The 19,253-nt window shown below is 38.1% G+C and overlaps 2 protein-coding genes across 8 annotated transcripts in view; both read left to right on the top strand.

The window, feature by feature from the left end:
• The window catches only part of LOC107562748 (protocadherin Fat 1-like), a 104,485-nt gene that overhangs the window by 54,120 nt on the left and 31,112 nt on the right, over positions 1-19,253 (top strand). For all 7 annotated transcript variants that reach the window (XR_001606028.1, XM_016247451.1, XM_016247449.1 and 4 more), the window contains 6 exons: positions 2,447-2,776; positions 3,332-3,542; positions 3,907-3,975; positions 5,208-5,347; positions 17,756-18,031; positions 18,295-18,505. Coding sequence is in view for 6 of the 7 variants with exons in the window: in XM_016247451.1 (XP_016102937.1) it covers positions 2,447-2,776; positions 3,332-3,542; positions 3,907-3,975; positions 5,208-5,347; positions 17,756-18,031; positions 18,295-18,505 (1,237 nt within the window). In the remaining variant the exon portion in view is untranslated. The remainder of the gene's footprint in view (positions 1-2,446; positions 2,777-3,331; positions 3,543-3,906; positions 3,976-5,207; positions 5,348-17,755; positions 18,032-18,294; positions 18,506-19,253) is intronic.
• LOC107562749 (cytosolic endo-beta-N-acetylglucosaminidase-like) lies at positions 14,202-15,724 on the top strand. Its single transcript, XM_016247456.1, has 4 exons — positions 14,202-14,362; positions 14,450-14,598; positions 14,708-14,879; positions 15,517-15,724. Exons 2-4 carry the CDS (start codon positions 14,501-14,503, stop codon positions 15,622-15,624), a joined length of 378 nt encoding a protein of 125 aa, XP_016102942.1. The 5' UTR covers positions 14,202-14,362; positions 14,450-14,500; the 3' UTR covers positions 15,625-15,724.

The raw sequence follows: 19,253 nt of genomic DNA, 5'->3' as shown, positions 1-19,253 counted from the left end.
ATTTCATTCATTAATTTACAAATCTCTTTTTGCAGATTACATTGTTACAGCACTATGTAGAGACATTTTTAGTATGTGTGTTATGAGTGAGTCATTGAATCATTCAACCAACACATTTTGTTTTTCGTAACTCTGAACAACAAACTATACATCCCCTTCTGTTTGTTCAATCAGTTAGCAGAACCTCTTTCACAAATATGGTTGGTTTGGTTTTTTTTTAATGAATGACATGGTAAGACATTCAGATTCTACGTTAAGAGTCAGTGCATAGAAATCAATGAGAATTGTCAGCCTAAAAGATTTTTTCAAAAGCACAAATTTGTTCATAATTGAAACATTACTATTGCTCATACTTGCAGGATTTGTAACCTATCATGCTACGAATGTGATTAATAGCATCATGGTAGCTCAAACAGTAGTGCATGGAGCTAACAACACCAAAATCATGGGTTTGCTTCCCATGGAAAGCATGAGGAAAATTTGTAAGCTACTTTAAAGCCAAATGCATAAATGTAATGTAAGACTACAAATCTTACTTTTTGTTGAGGAGAGATGTGCTGTAACTAAGCAGTCAAGCTTGATTTTCACCCTGTGGACAATTTGACTCAGGCAGTCACCACATAAAATTTAAAAATGTAGTTATATAATTGATGTTCAAAGCAGACATGGTATTTTTATTGAACTGGAAATTTAATTTCAACTGTCTGAATTCTTTCCAGTTGCTGGAAGAGGTTTTTTAAAAAAAGCAGTGCATTGCAGGCATACAAACACACGCTCGACTCAGGAGAGTGGACTGTTGGAGCTGACCGAGTCCCTTGTCTTCCTGTTCAATTAAATCAGTTTGGCCAACAGTTGGATGGCACTGGACAGCTTTGAAAACAAATACACATTATAGGTCTACTTGCTGTTCACACCAAAAGCTGGACTGCTTTTACAGAGTGTTGAACAGATGCTTTTAAATGTCTGTGCTGGCCTGCTTTTTTATCTGCTTCTGCCATAGACTGCAGTAGTTTTGTATTTTGCATTCAAAGCTAACAAAGTCTGCTGAGTTAATTGGCAAGAAATAGTGTGTATGTCTACATCTCTGTATGTGTTTGCATTCATCAGCTTATGCACCAGCATACCATTAAGCCGCCTCAAACGAGCATTTTCTGAGATTAACTGAAGATATCCAGAGGAAATTAATGAGCTGGTTAACGGATACCAGCTGAGATTGGACATGGCGTTCTAAGCATGAGTATATGCTCAACAAACCACCAGCGTCTGCTTAATGCTGCCGTCTCTGCTTGTTTGGAGCAGCTCCTGTACATATAACTGTTCATATTGTTGACAAAAGTGTTTTGCTATTAAAACTGGTGTGCATTTTTGTAAACTTTTGATCTGTACTTTTTTGGCTCTACAGTGTGCTTACAACACAACTGAGCTAAACTGATCTACCGTCTTTTTAAATAATGTGTGAAGTAATCATTCCTAGGTCTGGAAACAACACAGTCAGATTAGACGATTGGAGTAGCTTTGAGAAAAATCAAAATCAAGTTTATTTTGAGGCTATATAACCTGTCTGGCTATCGCATTCATGATGATATTTTTCATCAGATGTCATAAAAGAGAAATTATCTAGAAAAAACGTCATTCCGCAATCATACAGAAAAATGCATAACAGTCTGTTCTCACCCCCGGAAACCCTTGCCGCATGTCTCTGAAAAGATTGCTTGACAGCTAAGTGCATGGGGAATTACTTCAATTTTGTCAGCCAATTGACTTAGATAGGAACACTTGCCCCCGTGTTCTGAACAGGAGATTTTTCTTTACCTCTGAACGGCGATTGATTGAAGCTCTCTCTATAATGAAGGTTTTCAATCACTTGTGTCAGATATTCTTGAGTGTGTTCTATTATTGTCCTGTGCACCTCTCTTAGTATCGCTCGTTTTGTCACTCTAATTGAAAATGTTCATTATGACACCGGCTCTCTTGGGTTTTGGGGTTATTCGACATGGAAAAGAAAGAAGAAAACTAGAACTGAGTGAATGAATCTTTCCGCCCCCTCAATTACAGGCTTTTCTATCAGCCCCCTGAAGCTTTCTACCCAAACAAATCAAACTTTTAAGAAGGGATGTGCAAAGGTACATATTTTCTAAACCAACTAGTCTGTGGGTTGTCTGAACAACTAGGCAGCTAATTGGTCTAAAAAATACGATCTATAATCTGTCTGTCTATTCATATCCATCTATCGTTTGATGTGGGATCTACTTTGTAATATTTTGTGACAGTTTCTGAGTGAAAATTGTTTCATAGAAACAGCAAGTAAGACCGAATCGAACACAATATTTTGAAGTACAAAAAAGACTGAAATCATATTTTGTTTTAAAATATACTCAAATATTCTTTTAATTACTAATTTGGAAAATCTTTAAAATAATTTGCATTCAATATTCTTATGTTACAGATCACAGTATCTGATCAAGGCATTCCTGTGAAGTCCACTACGGTCCGTGTCATCGTCAAAGTCCTGGATGAGAATGACAACAAACCACAGTTTATGGAGAAAGTCTACAAAATCAAACTCCCCGAGCGTGAAAAGCCAGAGAAAGAACGTGTACTCAGGAGAGATCCTGTGTACCGCGTTATCGCTTCAGATCGAGATGAAGGGCCAAACGCTGAGATTTCCTACAGCATCGAGGATGGAGACGAACAGGGAAAGTTCTTCATTGAGCCCAAAACTGGCATGGTTTCCTTTAAGAAGTTTTCTTCTGCTGGAGATTATGATATCTTAACGGTGAGGATGTTCACATTTTTATAGCACAAATTCCGTCAGTTTGTATTTGCACTTTTTGAAAGATTAGAAATGTGCAAATAGCAAGATATGAAAACCTGGATCCTTTTTATTGCGAATGTATTTGCTTACTAGCTTGAGTTTCAGCGTTTGAGGAGGCTGTTATTATGAGTTGGAATGTAGAAACCTGAGCTCTCAGATTTGACACACACTACATTTTTCCTGAATGTCCCTTTGATGGAAGTTTTACAAGTGTAAAGTGAACTTCCTGCGGGCCCATGTGGCCGGTAACATTTTTTGCCAGACCTCCCATTGTTTCATTGCCTAACATCTGTTGCTTTCCAAAGTCACAGTGACAGGTGTTCTGGTAGCATTCTGTATTTCCCACATTTAGTAGTATCTCTCCCTGATTGGGCTTGAAGTGTCTTTTTGGTATCGCTAACAGATTTGCTCAAATTATTATTTTTCCCAAACATATGAATTCCAAAGCCGTACTGTAATTTACATTGCAGTTGTATTATTTGATTTGACCTATTCTGTTCAACATTTATCCACCAGATTAAAGCAGTGGATAATGGTCGACCCCAGAAATCATCCACCTGCCGTCTACACATTGAATGGATCCCCAAGCCGGAGCCGAGCGAAGCCCCTCTGGCATTTGACGAGCCATTTTACTCCTTTTCTGTCATGGAGAGTGACCCCGTGGCACACATGGTCGGGGTCATCACTATGGAATCTGTGGAAACACCAGTCTGGTTTGAAATAACAGGTATGGTGGAAGTAGATTTTGAATTTGTGTTGGTTTGGACTTTACATGCTGAAGTTTGAATTCTAATGAGCGTCTTTGTTAGTTCACAGATTTTTAACAAACTAAGATGATGAAATCTTCTAATGAATCTCTTTGGAGGAAGTTTCTTTGCATGAAATAACCTCTAACTTTTTATATTCTCAATAGAACTGTCTTAATATGACTTAATAGTTTGCATCCTCTTCTTGTCCCTTTATCTTTTAACCAAACTTTCACTGACAACTTTTACTTTCTCTCTCTTCTCTACTTCTTATTTTTGAAATGGTTTGGTTTCTTCTGCTTCTCCTCTTGTTTGTCTCCTTGCTCCTCTTCTTGGCTTTGGAAGAGGACATGGCGGCTAAAGAGCTGTTTTACATCGTTCAGATGGCTTGCGACCTGAACTGCACTGCAGAAGGTATCTGCCACAGATCTCCTAATTCTACTGTGCGTGGCCATTATGAGATCTGTCATGTGCTTTTGTACTCATGCTGTTGTGACTGTTTCACATTGGGTGCACCAGGTCCCAAGTGTTGTTTCTCTTTCAAGTACTTATGAGCTGGCAATGAAAGAGTTACATTTAGATCATTAAATCAAAATTATTTGTCTCTGTCCACTTTATGAAATAAATAATAAAGAGTAGCTTGTTTTCCTTGCCAGCCTATGCACTTAGTGTTGTTCACTTTGAAGGCCCAGTGCTCTCACTTTCTTTCATGTATGGTGTTTTTATTATTGTTATATTTGTGTTTGGTCATATAATCAGAAATAAAACATACTGCTGGTGATTCAGTGGCTGCTGGCAAGATAAAAAAAAAAGAAAGATGCCTTATACATATGTATAATACAAATCAATGATAGCAAATGCACAGTGTTTTCATAGAAAATATATAAAGCATTAATTGGCAACACTGTTGGTGTTTTTAATGCCATGCGGTTATTCTAATCTCAAAATGCCAAATACAAATTTTTAAATGCTGGTTAAGTCTGTATAGGTCAAAGATGCTGCATATTTATTTGCATGTATTACTATAGTTAATCTATTACTTTATTCCAGCTTTTACATACAATATCTTGACTGCACCTCTTTTATTAGGAATTTTTTTTTATCATTTCTATATTGAAATGCATTTTTATGTCTTTTTGGGGACATAACTATTAGTTGTCTTTATATAAGAACTTAAAGAAAGCTTCATTGTATGAGTCCTAATTTAAAGGAAAAAAAATAATGTAATTCTTGAAAGGAAACCTTCAGTAGTCTGGCATAATCTTTAAATATAATTTCTTAAAATATGGTTAACAAACCTGCTTCACTACCTACCAATATTGTCAAATAATTGCGCAAAAAAATAATTCAAAATTATGTCAGTGAAATTATTTTTAAAACTACATTATTTAAATATTTTTCCTAATTTTTTATTGTGGACCCTGTATTATCTTGTGGGTTTTCACACACTAAGTGTCAGTCAGCCATTATTGTGGCATACACAAAAAGTGTGAAACAGTTGCTGCGAAACCACAAACGTGACACTCTGACTTTTGCCACCTGTGCCGTTCTCTTTCTCTCTCTCCTGTCTTCAATTGCCTAACTTGTGATGATGGCCGTCTAATTTCCTGTCCATTTTGGTTGTGGTGAAAACCTCCTCTCAACAGGTGGTAATTCTGACAGTCGATTTGAGGTGGGGAAGGCGAGTGGAACAGTGATTGTGGCCCAAGCGCTGGATGCAGAGCAGAAATCCCATTACAACCTGACGGTGGACGCAACAGATGGCACCAGATCTGTCAGCACGCAGGTAATTGAATTGCTAATGAAGTGTTTATGGAAGCAGAGCATTGTGTGTTCACCATAGAGGCCTGGGCTTCTTTTTTGAGATCCCTATGAGGGGCAAAAAATGGCTCAGATTTTTTTGTACATGTATATTTCGCTGGTGGCAAGGAAGGAAAAGCAACCCAAGCATTTCCAACTTTCCAAATTGAGTTTCCTTCTTTGGCTGCACTGGCACTGTAGGTCCCAAAGGTCTTTCCTGAATAAGCTACAGGATTAAAAAAGGAGCACAACATATTGCTATTAATTCGGATGTAGATGAGTCAAGCGAAAGTCATTAATCCTGTTTTACATGTTTTGCAATGATGTTTTGAGGTATATTTGTAGATACATTCTGTACAAGTTCTGTGTGTGCCAGGTTATAAGCTGTACTAGGAAAAAGGTTCAAACTAGCAAGCTTTAGCCAATTTTTCTGGTTAGATTCAGGTTAGCTATTGTAGACATTTTTTGATGTCTGAAGGTTCCCTAAATGTTCTTCAAATACCTCACGTCACAACATGCTGGCAGACATTCCTTGGCCTGCCGGTTGGAGAGTTTTTGGCCAGGGTTCCTGGAATCTTCCATTGTCTCATTCCTGGAGCGTGTGAGGAGGATGAAGCTGTCTGGCTCCCTGCATTTTCATTGTGCTTTCTCTGACAGTCTGACTGTCTTTCTTTAATTCAGTTATAAATTTATCCTATGAGAACATTAACCACACCTTTCAATAATGTGCAGTATGAAGTTGATTCTGCTAAGGTTTTTCGGACTTACTGTCAGTTTATTTCAGACTTTGCATTTGCTTTACTCAGCATATGGCAGAAAGTGTAAAACACATTGCCCCTGGTCGTCTCTACATCATTGATGCCATCTCCAAACAGGCTGCACTGTTTATGTGCTGATTTCCTGTTGGATCGTGAATAAATCTTTGCATATGGTCCTAAAGAGGTCACTGAAGAGTGGGGCTCTCTGGTTGAGGGCTGTGTTTGTGCCCTCACTCTCTCGAACAGAGCCTGCATTGTGACCAGCTCCCCAACCCCCCTCCCAGGATATGTTTAGGCAACATGTTGGAACTCTCTTGTGATCAAGCAGACCACTGTGGCCAATGATACCACCGCACACATACATTCCTGCATGCAAAATTAGCCGCCACGAATATCCTGAACCGGAGCCCCCATCTTCCAACTCTCCCTCCCTCTTATTGACAAAATTTCCAAACACAAAGACAGTGACATGACACTGTGAGTCTTTGCATTTCAGCTCTTCAAAGCATCTCTCGATCAGCCCTGCTTAGCTAAAGCCATTGTTTGGCCCTAAAACCTTTCAAGTCCAATCAGTTACAGTTGGCACATTCACAGGGCACAGAGTGCAGATTTCAGTGCCCTGCATCTGGCTTTGGCTGGACCTGCTTGTGCACAAGTTTTTGTGGTTTGTGACTCTTTTGTGTTGGGTTTATCATGTTGAGGTGGTAATAATCATTACTGCTTGAGGTTCAGTTGAATTTGTTGACCTATGAAGATTAAGGCTTTGATGAGAAACGTCAGCTGATCTACTCTTAGTCCCCTGTAACAAAAACTGATATTAAAGATTTTTGTAAACAACAGATGAGCTTTTGGGTGAATCTCAAAACAAATTTCGTTTTTATTTTACCCCATAATCAAAGGGAAAGAATAATCATTTATTATTTTGCACTGAAAAAAAAACATTAAGAAAATGTGGTCACACACTTAAGTTCTGGGACAAGTTCTCACTATTAACTAACTATTAACTATTACTTTTGCCTATAAACTCCTAATTTGCTGCTTATTAATAGTTAGTAAGCTAGTTGTTAAGTTTAGGAATGAGATCGGATCTTAATGGGATACTCCACCCCAAAATGAAAATTGTGTCATTAATCACTTACCCCATGTCGTTCCAAACCCCTAAAAGTTTTGTTTGTCTTCGGAACACAATTTAAGATATTTTGGATGAAAACCGTAAGGCTTGTGACTGTCCGATTGACTGCCAAGTAAATTACACTGTCAAGGTCCAGAAAAGTATGAAAGACATCGTCAGAATAGTCCATCTGCCATCAGTGGTTCAACCGTAACGTTATGAAGCAACGAGAATACTTTTTGTATGCGAAGAAAACTAAATTAAAGACTTTATTCAACAATTGGTCTCTTCTGTCTCTCCGCATCACCATAGTGCCATTTTGGAGAATAACCACTGAACGCAAGCAGCGTATGCTATTTTGTGTCAGCCGCGACACAAGGATACGTTTTCTACGTGTATTTACACTTTGATTTGAACGAAAACATTCAGTGGTTATTCTCCAAAATGGCACTACGGTGATTCGGAGAGACAGAGGAGACACATTTTTGAATAAAGTCTTTATTTTTGTTTTCTTCGCATACAAAAAGTATTCTCGTCGCTTCATAACATTTCGGTTGAACCACTGATGGCAGATGGACTATTCTGACGATGTCTTTCATACTTTTCTGGACTTTGACAGTGTAATTTACTTGGCAGTCAATGGGATAGTCACAAGCCTCTCGGTTTACATCCAAAATATCTTAAATTGTGTTCCGAAGACAAACTAAACTTTTAGGGGTTTGGAACGACATGGGGGTAAGTAATTAATGACAACATTTTCATTTTGGGGTGGAGTATCCCATTAAGGGATCTAAAGTATGGTCATGCAGAATAAGGCATTAATGTGGGCTTTGTAAGTGCTAATAAACAGCCAATATGCTAGTAATATGCATGTTAATAGGCAACTATTTAATCGAGAGAATTGGTCCTTAAAATTACATAAAATGTATTTATTTGACTTTTCATTACTATAATGTCTGTAGATCATTCATAATATATGAGATATGTTTTGCATGATTCAGATTCTTTGACATAAGAGGAAAGAGAATTTTCATAAAAATAATGTGAAAATCATATTCTTTTTGCTAAATATTAAATATAATTATAATAAAAATGTAATTCAGAATATAATTTTTATTTTATTTTTTTTCCCTTTTTTGTGGTGAAACATGACCTGGACATTGTCTTCTAACTGATACTATAAATAAAACCCCTATTAAATTTCAGAGTCTATAGCTTGTTTTAACATTTTCCAGGTGTCTTAGTACTGGTTTAACTGTACTAGACTAGGAAAGACAGTTTGTTTTTCCTTTGCAGGCGTCCTCGGTACATTAGACCACCCTGACAGGAGTTTTCAGTCTGTTGGCTAATTAGTAATGATAAAAGTCAGTTTATACTCAACACTTTCAAATACCTCTGTAAATGCTCAGGCAGGTGCTAGAAAGAAAACGAGGCCAAACGAACAAATCAGGCTAATATTTGCCCTTAAAATATTAAAGAGACGATATTAAGCGCACGCCAGCAAGCTTTCATCTCGCCTTACAAAGCAAGAGAACGATGGATGGGTAATATATAACCTGCTTGAAACTTGTTTCATCTTTGATTTCTTCATTGACCAACTAATGAGTTTGGAACCTTGTTGTATTTGGATGCAGCTGTGTTCCAAAACAAGTGCTTTTCTCATAGCCAAAGTCAATTTTAGCATGTGATCCAGCGAGTATATCTGCAACAATATCATGCGCCAGTTGTGTTTGAAAGAAAACAGTCTTAAACAGATTACAGCTGACAAGGAAGGGATTTTATTTATCTGTATGAATTTGTTACCCTTGCAACCCGACTAACACACATTTTTAATCACAAATCTGCATTCAGGCTCTGCTTTTGCCTTTGTATGTCTAGTGACCCTCTCCTGAAGCGATTAGCTCTCTCCTCCTCGTGGAGCCGGCCGCATATCTTTGTTTAAATCAAAGTCATGTGTATTCCACATGGGCTTGCCAGACCTTCTCCATGCTCTATTTTCATTATTTTTGCCATTTACCTCCACACTTTTGTATCTCTCTTTCACCCCAATCTCAACAAAAGCACCACATTTCAGACAGGCAATGAGGGATTATGATTATTTTGGAAGGGAAGAAAAGAATGCAGAGGGGGAGGAAAATGTATGCTGGGTGTAATCCTATTTTAGGCCTTCTGAGAGAATGTGTGGCAACTCTATGTGTTTGTGACTGTGCCAAAGTCATTTTCCCCAAGACATGTCAAATACAAAGAAATATGGGGATCTGGGTGAACAGTGCCCATTTCTGCCTGTGATTTCTTTTGAGGGAGTGCTCTTGAGAACAATATCCATCATTGAGTTTTTCCTTAGACGAAAATGACTGGATAACTCAAGGCTGTACTTACATTTGCGAGTGAAAATTACTCTGTGAATGTGAACTTTTTTTTGTTGTAACATTGTAAATGATTTTACTGTGACTTTTGGTCAATTTAACGCATCCTTACTGAATAAAAGCATCATTTTTGTAGAAAAAAGTACTGACCCCAAACTTTCAGAACAATAACTGTGTACACCACAAATACCTGTCCCTGGCACAATAAAGATGTTAAATCCAATAAATAGCGTGCATGTAATTGCATAATAGAGTTTTCAAGGTATGTGCATGCTTGTGATTCAGCAACACCCTGCTTGAGACAAACAAGGCATTGAGGCGGCCACGAGGGTCAAGTATTAGAGATCGGCTGAGCAAATTGGATTACAGCTGCAAAACGAAACAATTTTCAAAGAGCCTAAAATGTGACCAATTTTAAAAAGTCTGAAGTCTAAAATTACATCTCTTGCTTAAAGTAGCACTGGTATGTTCCATGTTGCTGTTGTTGAGATGTTTTAAGTGGTAGGAGTTTATAGCAGGAATTTCTCTTCAATAATAGGCTGCTAGCTTCTGGAATAGCCCCCCTCAGGGATCATCTGATGTATGTGTATATATATCACTTTCACACATAAAGAGCTCATATTCATATAGTGTTACAGTCCTTTCTGCTTTTCTCGCTCTCTTGCTCTCACTTCTTGTGCCTCACTTCTATTCCTCATCTTTCTCCTTTTCTGTCTTTCACACGCACATCCTTCTTTATCTGTCATTCACACTCTGATCTTTTCCTTTAATCACTCCCTCACTCACCACTTCCTCTCGAATCCCTCCATCTGTCCTTCTTTCTGTGTGTGTGTTAGACATTAGTGGAGCTCCTTTGAGTTTTATCCCATACATTTACATTACAGCCATGAAGCCTGTCGTGCTGATTCTCAAGCATCATTGAAAGCAGGCAGAATATAAACAAATACAATCTACTAGCTTCATCTATTTACACCGGTGCTTTCAGTTGACTGTCTGTGCTGGCATGAATTACAAAAAAAAGCCAGGCTGCCAGGGCCAGGTGGCACGTCTCCAGGGTAAGGTGTGAGAAAGAAGGCAAGAGAAGAGAGAAAAAAAGGCAAAGATTTCTCTTCCCAACCTTTGGCATTCAATAAAACCAAACATGTTCTTCAGGGACAGGGGACGTGCTGATGCTGTCGGGACAAGTGTGAGTGTTGCCTACACTCACACCCACATGGGCTAATCTTGAGCTGAGAGCAAGTGGCAGCTAACAGCTAAGATTTTTTTTAATGTTATTTTTGGCTGTATTTGTCTAACATCGTTGAGAAATATATGTTCCAAAGAGAAATAAGGATTTGACAGGAATTATGTTTTATGAAGTATTCAAAACTATTACAAAAGATAATAGTGAATCAGCATAATTTTAAGACATCAAAAATATATAATTTTATTCAAAAAATTTTATATTTAAGTTTGGGGTTGGTAAAAAGAAATTAATACTTTTATTCCACAAGGATGCATTAAATTGATCAAAAGTGACAGTCAAGGCTTTTACGTTGTTTAAAAAATCTATTTTAAAACTCTTTTCAACTGTGATGTTAATAAGAAATGATTCATCAGCACCAAATCGTCATATTAGAATGATTTCTGAAGAATCATGTGACACTGAAAATTCAGCTTTGTCATCATAGAAATAAATTGCATTTTAAAAACATTAAAACACGTACACACTGGGTATTTCTCAGAGTGACCGCACTGAGAAATGCCCGAGGAAATGCTTATTTACAAGACTTCTGTAATTGAGCCCTCAGAAATGTATTGAATATTATCAGTTAGGATTATGTGTGCATGTGTAATATATTGATAAGGTTTTAATGTATTTATATTTATTGACATATGACTGTAGCACAGTCACTCATCCCAAATTTACGGTATATGAGAATCTCAGATTTGTAAATATGATGCAAATACGATGCAAATAAAGTATAAGGCTTTGTAGATGATGCGCTTTTTATGGATGTTGCTAGGTAATTCATTCAGTTATAACTCTGTGATATACCAGAACTGTCCCACATATTCCAACTTTCTCTCCTGACCAGTCACTTGAAAACATATGTGACTAGTCTAGTGGGACACATATGTGGCCAATCCATTTGTGAGGATTCTGGTTTGAATCAGTGGATCCACAGAGCTGTATGCCTTTGTTTGTTTTATGTAAAACAGCGCCCTCTGATGGCTGGCATGCATGTCTAACTTTAACGATCCAATCCATTTCACCTTCTTTGTTCTCCATTCTGGCTTTATATAAGCATGTCTGATTGTATGAAGACAGATTATTTAAGCACGCACTCATTTTACACATCAATTCTAACTTTGGTTGTGTTGAGTGTGGAGCTTCCTGTCCACTCACTAATCCTCACATAGAATGCAAATAAATGGTTGACTTTAATTTTGTTAAATGTTAAATGTGTGAACACAGTTGATGTGTGTTTTTTTTTTGTCTCAGAATGACAGCTCATAAATGATATTACTGCATTAGCCTATGTACAAGAAGCGTGTGTATTGAGAATTGCTAAAAAGTCAAAACACTCATAAGTATGCAGTGGAATAACCTTGGCATTTCACTCACTGTAGGACTTTTAAACTGTTAATGAAACACCTTCTTTGTTCTCCATTCTGGCTTTATATAAGCATGTCTGATTGTATGAAGACAGATTATTTAAGCACGCACTCATTTTACACATCAATTCTAACTTTGGTTGTGTTGAGTGTGGAGCTTCCTGTCCACTCACTAATCCTCACATAGAATGCAAATAAATGGTTGACTTTAATTTTGTTAAATGTTAAATGTGTGAACACAGTTGATGTGTGTTTTTTTTTTGTCTCAGAATGACAGCTCATAAATGATATTACTGCATTAGCCTATGTACAAGAAGCGTGTGTATTGAGAATTGCTAAAAAGTCAAAACACTCATAAGTATGCAGTGGAATAACCTTGGCATTTCACTCACTGTAGGACTTTTAAACTGACAAGGAAACATTAAACATCCTTGTGCATTCACGATACAATAATTTGTAACCAAAGAAAATGTCAACATGCAGTGTTATCAGAACCAGCCACAACTCATTTGAATTCATGCTGGGTTTTTAACATTCATTGCTGAATGTAAGTCATAAGTAACCAGGCATTTAAATTATTACAGGTTTGATCTGGTTAATATCAAAGCAGCTGTGATAAGAGTTCTAAACCCCTGAGGTCTAAGATGGTAAACATAAGTTCAATGTCATGATGTGCAATTTTTAGTAATCGACTAGTCTATGTATAGTCTGAACAACTAGTAGTTGACTAATATGTGTTAAAAGAAGTGCTTAATATATGAATTATGTGAACTAAACATTGATCAGACAGCGCAGCAATATATTTAATGTGGTAACTGACAGATATTCAGACAACTATAACACTTCATTCAACTTTGCGCTCAACCATCACAGTCCTCACAAACAAACAGAGACCTGCAGATTATGCATAACCTTGCTCACAGCAGGTTATTTGAAGTCTACTAGTAGTTGTCTAGAAATATATTGTTTAAAGCAATTCATTTGTTACAAAAGCGGTGCTTTGATGGCTCTGGTGGTGGAGCTTTAAAGAGAATGAATTTAAACACACAGCTTACCTGTAAGGGTTTACCTGAGCTGACAGGCACATAGCTGTGAGGTTTTGTCTTTTAATTCATCCTTTTGAAATAATTAGCAGTAATGCGTAACAAAATATAGATAAACTCACTAGTCAACCCCATTAATCACTAGATGGTTATTAAACTGGCCTGTCCTTACTGACCTGCTGATCTTTCTCTCTATTAGGGGTGCTCCGATCAGGATTTTTGAGGCCGATCACAGAAAGCAGTATCTACCGATCACCGATACCGATCTTTTTAAAGCCTTCTTTTTATCATTTATAACTGTTTATAGTGATACTCCAATCAGGATTTTTAGACATTTATTCAGGGCCTGAATTTCATTTTTGAAAATGGGGGGAATTTCCCTCTTAGGTGACTCTTGTGAGAGGGGAAGCAGCTTTCACACAGGAGTCCGCTACTGATCTGTGGCTGTTTACCACAAATACAACATTTATCCATTATTTTGATTTCAAATCCAAACATTGTCACTGAAAATGCTTTTTCAGCATTGCAATTCTTTTTTACACAGTACAGTAATACAATCTTTCACAGACATGTTTAAACACATTAAATATGGGGAAGTCATGGCCTAATGGTTAGAGAGTCGGACTCGTAACCCAAAGGTTGCGGGTTCGAGTCTCATACCAGCAGGGATTATAGGTGGGGGGAGTGAATGTACAGCGCTCTCTCCCACCTTCAATACCTTCAATACCATGACTGAGGTGCCCTTGAGCAAGGCACTGAACCCCCAACTGCTCCCCGGACGCCGCAGCATAAATGGCTGCCCACTGCTCTGGGTGTGTGTTCACGGTGTGTGCGTGTGTTCACTGCTGTGTGTGTGCACTTTGGATGGGTTAAATGCAGAGCACTAGTTCCAAGTATGGGTCACCATACTTGGCCACATGTCATGTCACTTTCACTTTTTTTCACTTTCATAATCCTGTTCCACACTAAGGCACATTCATCACAGAGTGGACAGATGGAGCGAAGACATGTGAGGCCTTCCTTGCAGATGAGGAGAGTTACTGCACAGCTGCTGATAAGTTGGTTCAGATTTCCCACTGCTACGGCTTTGACGGCTGGCTCATTAACATAGAAAATGTGCTGAGTGTGAGTAACCAGGCCGTATCTGATTAGATAGAGGTGTATGTGGTCATACTGTGTAGTACTTTACCCCAAATTTCACTCACTCCTCAGGAGACTGCAGTGAAGAACACTGGACCCTTTCTGCGCTACCTCACAGACCAGATGCATGAGCACGTTCCAGGCAGTGTGGTGATCTGGTATGACAGCGTGCTGAAAAACGGCACGCTCGATTGGCAGAACAAACTCAATGATGACAACAGGCAAGTGATGGTCTTGAGGGATTACGGAAGGGCAGCTTCAGGTCTGTGAGATTTATACAATAGATTTTATGCAACTTGTGCCATCAGCTTCCTTTTGTCATCCTATCAGAATCTTTTTTGATGCCTGTGATGGAATATTCACTAACTACAACTGGACAGAGCAGAGTCTGGAGTGGATGAAGTCCTACTCTGCTGCTCAGGGCCGCTTTGCTGACATCTATGTTGGTATTGATGTGTTTGCAAGAGGGAAGGTGGTTGGAGGGAAATTTGAGACCAATAAGGTTAGTGAAGGTTTAGTTAGAGGATATATTAGAGAGCAATTTTAATATGAGAACACTACCATTCAAAAGTCTGGGATTAGTAATGTGTTTAAATTGTTTTTGAAAGAGGTCTCTTATACTCATCAAGGCTGGATTTATTTGATCAAAAAATACAGTAATATAGTAATATTGTAAAATATTATTCCAGTTTTAAAAACTGGTTTCTATTGTACTATATTTTAAAATTAAATTTATTCCTTTGATGCAAAGCTGAATTTTCAGCATCATTACTCTAGCCTTCAGTGTTACATGATCCTTCAGAAATCTAATATGTTGATTTGCTGCTCAAGAAATATGTCTTCTTATTATCAATGTTGAAAACAGTTATATTATTTTATCATATTTTTATGGAAACTGTGATACACTTTTTCAGGTTTCTTTGATGAATAGAAAGTTCAAAAGCAAGTTCAACATTATTTATTTGAAATGGAAATCTTTTGTTATATTATAAATGTGTCTTTACTGTCGTTTTTGATTAATTTAATGCATCTTTGCTGAATAAAAATATTAATAAAAAAAAAAACTGAGCAGTATTTCACATCCATAATATCTTATTGGTTTTTGACTGAGTTCAAGTCTCTTTTTGTATCCTTATTAGGCTCTGAATATGATTAGGAAGTATGAATTTTCAACAGCCATCTTTGCTCCTGGCTGGGTGTACGAATACCACGAAAAGGCAGATTTCCGCCAAAACCAGGACAAGTAAGCTCTTTAGAGCACTCCACTTGGACTGCTCATAGTTTGCTCACTGTTTTGTGATGGAAAGTGTTTGTAAGCGTGCGCACACACACACACAAGCAAACGTCCTAGTCACCAATGTATTTTCTAATCACTCATTTCAGGTTTTGGAATTTGCTGTCTGCTTTTGTTTATATCCACCGGCCCTCGTACAGTCTTCCATTCATCTCCTCATTCTGTCAGGGCTTTGGGAAGAGCATGTACTGGAGGGGACAGGTATGCTGCACACAATCACAGTCTCGCTAAGATTCCCTTTAATACCTGTGTGACTCATCCTAAGACATCTGGAGTACACAAATATTCATCTCAAGAAGTCACAAAAGCCCAATAAAATAAAAAGTTTTCATGGTTTCTTCTTAAGATTATTTTCAGGCCTTGACCCTCAGAAGCAAGCAGTCTTAGTTATGGCTAGAAAGCAGTATCTGCCGATACCGATCACCGATCTTTTTAAAAGCCTTCGTTTTTATCATGTTTATAGGTTTATAGTGATACTCCAATCAGGATTTTTAGACATTTATTCAGGGCCTGAATTTCATTTTTGAAAATGGTCCCTCTTAGATTTCAAATCCAAACATTGTCACTGAAAATGCTTTTTCAGCATTGCAATTCTTTCTTTTTTTTACACAGTACAGTAATACAATCTTTCACAGACATGTTTAAACACATTAAATATGGGGAAGTCATGGCCTAATGGTTAGAGAGTCGGACTCGTAACCCAAAGGTTGCGGGTTCGAGTCTCATACCAGCAGGGATTATAGGTGGGGGGAGTGAATGTACAGCGCTCTCTCCCACCTTCAATACCTTCAATACCATGACTGAGGTGCCCTTGAGCAAGGCACTGAATCCCCAACTGCTCCCCGGACGCCGCAGCATAAATGGCTGCCCACTGCTCCGGGTGTGTGTTCACGGTGCCATCTATTATTGCCTTGTTTATCTAAAAGTGCTCTTTCCCTTTAAACCTAGCCAAAAAGCCATGTGTTGACTGTGAAACACAGTAGACTTTAATAATATGCATTTATAGTGTAATTACTACATTTTCGTGTCAATCCATGTTCATATTTACTTTTAAAAAATGCGCTGTTACTTTAATTCAGCGCAGCAAAAAAAGACTCGGTGCGGAAACGATCTCTGCAACGCTCTTAGAGCGCACTGCCGTACAGCAACCGTGTGCAGTGTGCGCGCTTTATTAATCTGTTAACATGAGTGTGGGAAAAAATACGCACCACATTCGCACTGCAAACGGAGTAATGTGAACCTGGCATTATGTGTGTGCGCTGCGAGTGTGCATGAGCGCATGGTCTCCAGGAGAGCGCGCGAGCGCTGAATGGTTAAATACTGGCAAGAATTAAAAAGTAATGCAATTTATAAACTTTAGTGATGATGTGACACTGCCTCGATTGTGCAAGTGATAATTCCTGTGTCAACTGTGCAGCGTGCAGCTCGCTTATAGATAGACGCAATGTGGTGATTTGAAGACATTTGCGTATTTTGAGAGAGAGCGCGCGCATTGATTCACTCACGCTGTTTGTGAAATTACGTCTCACAGGTTTTCAAATTACTTTGTTATTTAATTAAGAAATATGAAATTAAATAACGCTGCATGACGTGCCAAACCTTTTCACAGCAGGCTTGAGATCGTTTCAGCTTGAGATCGTTTTTTTGAGATCGGCCTTTTTAGATCAATCATCCCAAAGCGATTATCGGCCGATAGTGATCGGTAGCCGATCAATCATAGCACCCCAACTCTCTATTTTGTAAATTAACAGTTATGTTCCAGAGTTTTGAAAAGTAGGTTGTATGTGGGTGTTTTAATGGATCTTTTAAGAGCATTGATACATTTAGGACATATTTATTCTCTTGCTCGGTTTCTTTTACCCCACTTACAGTGATTGTTGTTAGCCAGATATTTTATGTTTAGTGTATGTAATGGTTTTAACCATTCATTATAGAATACCAATCATGTTGTCATAGTAATACCAGTACACTTAAAATTTAACCTGAAACGTACTTGCTATTATTATTCATTAAAATAAATTGTCCCACTGTAACTAGATCATTAAACAAGACCTTATTTATTTACTTATTGTTTGTTTTTACAGGTTCTTATTAAAGTGATCGACACCAACAATCATCGCCCCCAGTTCTCTAAGTCTAAGTATGACGTGAATGTCCCTGAAGATACCCCACCTGACACAGAGGTGTTACAGATTACAGCTACAGACCAGGATGAGAAGAACAAGCTAGCCTACACCCTCCTCAGTAGCACTGACCCATTCAGTCTACGCAAGTTCAGACTAGATCCTGGAACTGGGGTGTTGTACACTGCAGAGAGACTAGACCATGAAACCATGCACCAACATACACTAACTGTTATGGTAAGATCATGTGGTCTGCTACCTGCTTTTCAGCATCATCTGTCAAATTGATTTTTCTGTCTAATTTAAAAATTTTAGCCAGTCAGCCATCCTTCACCATAAACTATCCTGGCAGGTTGTTTTCTCTTTAATTCAATCGACACGGAGGTGAATCTCCTGAATGTAAAGTGTTTTATTTGTTTCACATAAGCTTGTTACTAAAGTGTTGAAATTACTGAAGAATTGCTTTTTATATAGCCCTTCCTCTTCCCTCCACACTGCAGGTACGAGATCAGGACATTCCTGTGAAGCGGAACCTGGTGCGTGTGATTGTAAATGTGCAGGACACCAATGACAATGCACCTTGGTTCTCTGGTTCACCATATGTGGGCCGTGTGTTTGAGTCTGCTGCAATTGGCTCTGCAGTGCTTCACGTCTCTGCTCTTGACAAAGACAAAGGGCAGAATGCTGAGATCATCTATAGCATTGAGTCAGGTAATCCATCTGATCGATTTGATTGCTCTTGACTTTTATCCAATTTGTCCAGGAAACTACATATTGTATACATATGATGTATGAAATGTCTGAACACTGGAAAGCCAATAGTAATTAGAAACAGACAAAGCTTACAAGTCTATCCTGTCTTTATTTCTTTGTTTTAACATGGGATATTGCTAAGAGATCCACAGGAGTGGCCCATGCTGGCCACTTAGAGTTAAAAGCGTGGGAGATATTGAATGTGGCAGCCAAGGGTCCTGCAGTCCACCAAACTTGAGAGTTTTGAAAGCAGAGCATAGCACAGATTAGTTTTGTCACGGTACCAACGTTTCAGTATTCGGGACCAATACCAGTGAAAATCCACGGTTCTCGGTACCAATTTTGGTACCAAAGCAAAACACAAAAACATGCTAATTAAAAAATTTGACTATACTTTCATTTAATCCAAACTGTGTACATATTTAATTTTAAAGGGCTTTTAAAACCTTCGAGAGTTATTCAGCCAAGAATAACAACTAAGTTAGCTAAAAAAAAAAAAGCCCTGAACTGCTTTTCTGACTGATGTGACACAAACAATGTTAACCATTTGTACATTCTCTAACACGCATATTTTAGATTCACAATTCATTTAAAATCCTCTGGTGTGTAAAAATATCATCATGTCCTCCTGTTTTTTTTACCCAAATAAAAGTTATAGGAGTATTAAATAGTAATGCTCATTATATTAGCGTTAGCCGCGCTTATG

Source organism: Sinocyclocheilus grahami, unplaced genomic scaffold (genome assembly GCF_001515645.1).
Source record: "Sinocyclocheilus grahami isolate Dianchi unplaced genomic scaffold, SAMN03320097.WGS_v1.1 scaffold836.1, whole genome shotgun sequence".
Classification (NCBI taxonomy): domain Eukaryota; kingdom Metazoa; phylum Chordata; class Actinopteri; order Cypriniformes; family Cyprinidae; genus Sinocyclocheilus; species Sinocyclocheilus grahami.
Note: the sequence above shows the minus strand (reverse complement) of the source record. Positions and strands in the feature narration are given on the sequence as shown.